This window comes from Phaseolus vulgaris, chromosome 10 (assembly GCF_051622355.1).
Source record: "Phaseolus vulgaris cultivar YP4 chromosome 10, ASM5162235v1, whole genome shotgun sequence".
In the NCBI taxonomy this organism is placed as follows: Eukaryota; Viridiplantae; Streptophyta; class Magnoliopsida; order Fabales; family Fabaceae; genus Phaseolus; species Phaseolus vulgaris.
The window spans coordinates 29,896,643-29,902,357 of NC_143507.1; the positions used below are offsets into that span (position 1 = coordinate 29,896,643).

At 36.4% G+C, this 5,715-nt stretch overlaps 1 protein-coding gene across 1 annotated transcript; it reads right to left on the reverse strand.

Moving 5' to 3' along the window:
- Positions 1–564: 564 nt before the first annotated feature.
- On the reverse strand, positions 565–1,895 carry LOC137816892 (uncharacterized). Its single transcript, XM_068620055.1, has 3 exons — positions 1,365–1,895; positions 1,135–1,260; positions 565–1,056 (listed from the first exon to the last, which is right to left on the reverse strand). The coding sequence occupies exons 1-3, from the start codon at positions 1,893–1,895 to the stop codon at positions 565–567; spliced, it is 1,149 nt and encodes a 382-aa protein (XP_068476156.1).
- Positions 1,896–5,715: the final 3,820 nt, after the last annotated feature.

Genomic DNA, 5,715 nt, shown 5'->3' on the forward strand with positions numbered 1-5,715 from the left:
CTTGATGGTGTAAACTCTTCCGTTGGACTTCCGTTAACCAATACTAATACAAAAACACTTTCCATACACCCTCGAATCCACAAAATCCACCTATAGTGAAAGCCCATCCTTTGTAGCATATCATAAAGGAACTCCCATCTAACTGAGTCATAAGCTTTTTCGAAATCCACTTTTAAGCATAAACCACTCCTCCCACGTCTCCTCAAGTTCTCTACCACCTCGTTAGCCATAAGAACGCTGTCTAAGATTCCTCTTCCCTTTAGGAATGTCGATTGGCTTTCAACAATGACATAGGGGAGGACTTTCTTGATCATTTCCGCCAACACCTTTGCTATGATTTTATACATAGCACCCAAAGGGAGATTGGTCTGTATTGCTCAAGCTTAGCAGGGTCCCTGACTTTGGGTACCAGAGCAACGAAGGATGCATTGCAGCCCTTCGAAATACATCCAGTTTCGTGAAACAGTACCACCACTGCCACAACTTCATCCTTTATAACTTCCCAACTTTTCTTGAGGAAGTTAAAGTTGAATCCATCAGGCCCTGACTCTTCGTGCCTTCACACTACCACACAACATCTCTTATTTCCTTCTCAGTGAAATCAGTTATCAAACTCAGATTGTCCTCTGCCGAAAGGGACTTAAACTCAACCGCATCAAGCCTTACTCCAAGGTCTTTCGTTGACTTGAACCTAGTCTCGAACAGCTTCTTTGCTTCTAGGCGCACCGTACTAGGTTCTTCACACCATTGTCCCCCTACCTCAACTCCCTTAACTTCATTTCTAAGTCTTCTCCATCTTAGAGTCGAGTGATAGAATCTGGTACATGAATCACCATTCTTGATCCAGCTTGCTCTGGCTTTTTGGCGTATTAGAGAATCTAACTTCTTATCGAGTTCCCTTAGACGACTTACCAGATCACACCTTTTCAACCTATCGGAATCCGTAAGGGTTCCATTGCAGTCTTGGCAGTCAAAAACCTCAATTTCCTGTAGAATCCTCTTTTTACTTGTATTAATGTCGCCAAACACATCCTTATTCCACACTTTTAGATCACCCTTCAAACACTTGAATTTCTCTTTAAACTTTACAAAAGCACTCCCCAGGACTGAGTAGGAATTCTAGTTCTTCTTCACCATCTCACAGAAACCCCTCTCCATAAACCATGCATTAATGGTACGGAATGGCTTCGGAACCCAATCTTTATCCATCGACTTCACCACTATTGCACAGTGGTCGGACACTTCTCTATTTTGTACATCCTGTTTGCATATAGGCCAGTTATCCATCCACTTCCCAGAGACAAGCAATCTGTCTAATCTACTCTTTGCCAAGCCATTGGAGTTGAACCATGTAAATTTTTTACCCACAATGGGAATATCAAGCAAAAGGTTAATATCAATGAATGTATTGAAACCCTTAATCTCGCTTGAATGGTCATTTGGATGGTCACCCTACCCGTGCTTCCTTTCCTTTTACTACGACTTCTTATGGCATTAAAGTCACCACACAAGCTCCACACCATAACTTGTGATGTGGCTTTGATGTTAGACAGCTCCGCCCAAAGAGACTGCTTGTCAGACAGGTTGCAATTGGCGTAGACGTTTACCACTGCACATGTGAGATTGGATTTGAGGTAACAGCCATAAACTACTATGTACCCCTTTCCCATCAAATGACTAGTGTAGCTAAAAGCTTCCTTAGACCACATCGACAATAAGCTTCCTCTTCCATTATCTCCTTCATAATGTAGCCATCCAATTTTGTTATCCCCCCATAAAGAGTAGCATTTAGCATCTGATAACTCCTTTGCTTTCGTTTCTTGTATACACACAAATTTCGCTCCCTCGCAAGCTATTAGTTGTCTCAAGTACCTAGCTTTAGTACTGCCCCCCATACCTCTAATATTTAGGTTCACAATTATCATAGGACACATTTCTCAATACCCTCCTTATAGCAGTTCACAACCTCCAAGTCTCTTTCTTCCATACTACCATATTCTTTGATGACCTCATCTTCTTCTCCTCTACAAAACAATCCACATTTTTTCCAACTTCCCACAGATTGGGTGGTTCTTCCATAACACACATATGGTGCAAGCGAGAGTTGCAATTGTTTATATCCTTATCAGAGATGGATGTTAGGGATATTTTGTTCCTATGATTAGCCGAACTGGCCACCTATGATTAGACTCAGCCTTGCCGATCGCCTTGGATGGGAAAAAGGCTCTCCCAAATCAGCAAGCCCTTTCTTCAAATATGGAGAATTGGACTTACTTCTCTCCCTTACCCCCTCTTCTCCTACAGGAATAAGAGAGATTGATGCACCTGGGGGCTTGACTCCTACTGGTCCACCGTCTTCGTCACCTCCATTCGTATATTGCACCCTGTTGTTCTCCTTTGACCGTGACGACGATCCGCATTGCGATACACAAACCCCTGTAATTCTACCATCTGAGGTTGCCATATGTGATGCTTTACTACCACTCACTCTCGGCCCTCCTATGGAGCTTCTACACGGTGTGCAGGTGTAACCAGCAGTCTCCAAATGGTGTGCAGGTGTAACCAGGAGCGTTCCGCTGTCGGGGTTCCTCTCCAAATGGCCTAATCACGGACCCACCAACTTCTTCTTCTTGCTGGGTTGCAGAAAAGGGCCCTCCCTCTACTAATGGAACCACCAACTTTCCTTCGAGGCCCTAAGCCCCAGAGTTTTCATTAAGGTTATTTTTGCACTCAACTTCCACTACCATTGTTGCCAGGTCAGCTTGTATAGAAGTCCCCTCAAAATCTGCTCCGCAGACTAATTCAAAACCAACCACCAAGTCAACTCCTATCAATCCCTTTTGCCCCTTGCTTTCCCTATTCGTTATTACTTTTCCTTCTGACCTCTGCCCTTCTTTACTTTTCGACAAAGAACCCACAAAGGTGATTTTGTCTTATGTGGGTATTGTTCATCTTCTACCATTCTCTCTTTCCCTTTCTCCTCCCCATTTGAACGGCGGCCCTCCATCTCCCATAACCTATTCACCTCCTCGTCATTGTTCACGGAGAAGTTCGTCTCTTCTATATAGGTTTCTAAGGAAGAAACACTATCCGTCGACTCAGATGAGGGGTATTTGTTCTTACACCTTCCTCCATAAGGCTCCGGGGATTCCTCTTCAATAAGAATATTACACAACTGATTATTGACCTTCACACATTTCGCCATCTTCTCACTCTCCAGTTTTAAGATTCGCACTTGTATTCGCGCATATTCCAGTAACTCACATGACGTAGTAGAATCCGCAACAGCCTTAAGCGTAGCCGAAGGAGCCATAAGACCAATTACTTTAGTGAAGCAATCCCTATTCCAGAATGCAAATGACAACCCATAACATCTCACCCACACTGTCTTATGGCTCGGGCTATTGGCAACTGACCAAGGTTTGACACTATCAAAAATACTATCAACCCATTCCTTGTTAAGCTTTATAACGTCCTCCATACTCTCCCCTGCTCTTGGCGTAAGCAGAACTAAGTTGTCACCCAGAGGCCTCATTTTAACCATATTCATACCCCCTTTCACTAACTCCTCCCCTAGCTGGTCAACGTCCAAGTCATCTCTAAGCTTCCCCACAACGCTTCTTTCTATCCACGGCATGATACATTGTTGTGCTTTGATACTCTGGCCCTTCCACTGCTCTTACGATTCACCTATTACAGCTTCAGCATATGACCTGTTTCCATTCCTCGCCACCCACTTCTCCTCCCTTCTCTGTTCCCGGATAGGCTCGTAGTTTTGTTGCTCTTGCTTCCATGTTTCATTCTTCCTCTCCCTGTATGGTTCTCTCGAAGTCCTCCCCTCCACCCTACCTGGTCCATGTTGCTGTCTACAGTATTTTGGCACATTCCCAAAGTGCTTCTTGTTCCCTATATAGAGCTGATCCAGCTCTCTCTCCAAACGCCCCATGTTTCTCACTCCAAAGAACCTCACAAACCCAAACCTCCTTCCCCATTTGTTTGGTCTTCGTGCAATGAAGACCTCTTTCACTCTAGCCCATCTTTGGAACACCTTGAACATTTCTAGCTCACCATGATCGTTTGGGAAGTTTGAAAAGAAAAAAGTTGTATACACTACAAAAAAACGTGTATAATGCGGCGGTTATTTTCGCAAAAACTGGCGTTTTTAACTGTCGCATTATATGTCTGTGGCGGTATCGCGTACAGCCAGAATTCTTGCCGCCACATAGTATGCATTGTATAAAGTGACGGTTTTAAGCGTGCAATTGGCGTCAGTTATAAATGTCGTAATTTTAAAACTGGGTAAACCAATTCAAACGTAAATAGTGGCAGTTTTAACCGCCACTTAATACAGTATAGTATGACATTTATAATTGTCACAATTCGAATATTAAATATTTAAATTTATTTTTAATATTTATAATAATTTATTTAATTCTATTTTATAATTTGATTTCATAATTTTATTTAATTTCATATTATAATTAAACTTTAATTTTATTTTCAACATTTATAATAACTTATTTAATTCTATTTTATAATTTGATTTTATAATATTAATTAATTTGATATTATGTTTCATAATATATATATATATATAAGTTATAACATAAACTAATTTCATAATATAATTAAAATTGAGAAATATAATAATCAAAAGATGAATTCATTCATTCATTGAAAGAACAAAGTTGATAATGTCAGACTAATCCAAACAACAAGTAAATTAAATTGTCAAAATGTAAATTGTTTCACTTTCTTAACATATGTTTAAAGTTAATTGACAATTTTTAAAAAATAAATGAAAACAATATTATAATAAAATTTTGGAACCAAAATATAAAATTTGCAATCAATGGGATTCAAAGCCAAGTTCATTCAGATAACTCAAAGAAAATTTAACCACTACACCAAGCAAATACTTTAGTATGATTGTGATTTTTATTATACTAATTATTATTAACAATATTAACAATATTAATATTAATATTAATAATAAGAATATAATATTAATAATATGAATATAATATTAATAATATGAATATAATATTAATAATATTAATATAATATTAATAATATTAATAATATGAATAATAATATTAATAATAATATTAATAATAATATTAATAATATTAATAATAATATTAATAATATTAATAATAATATTAATAATATTAATAATAATATTAATAATATTAATAATATTATTAATAATATTAATAATATTCATAATATTCATAATAATATTCATAATATTCATAATAATATTTATAATAATATTAATTACATTTATAATAATATTTATAATATTAATAATAATATTTATAATAATATTTATAATAATTTTAATTATAATAATAATATTAATAATGTTAATAATAATATTAATAATAATATATAACTATATATAAAGGGGATTCCCCTCTTAACTGTTTTTTTCTTTTTACATAAATTGTTTCTCTATTTTATCCTCATTTTAATATTTATTTTATTATTTTATTTTGGATATTTCAGTCATTTTGTCATTTTTCTGAGCAGTTACTAAATATACTACAATTTTTATTATATTTGATTTTGAAAACTGCTTTTCTTTTTTGAAAAAAATTAATATTTTTTTATTTTTTAAAATCAATATCGGGTAAGTTTTGTTTCTGCACATCACGTTCTTGGTTGGTTCTCTTTTATTATTTTATTTAATTATTTTGTAACTACTTGAAC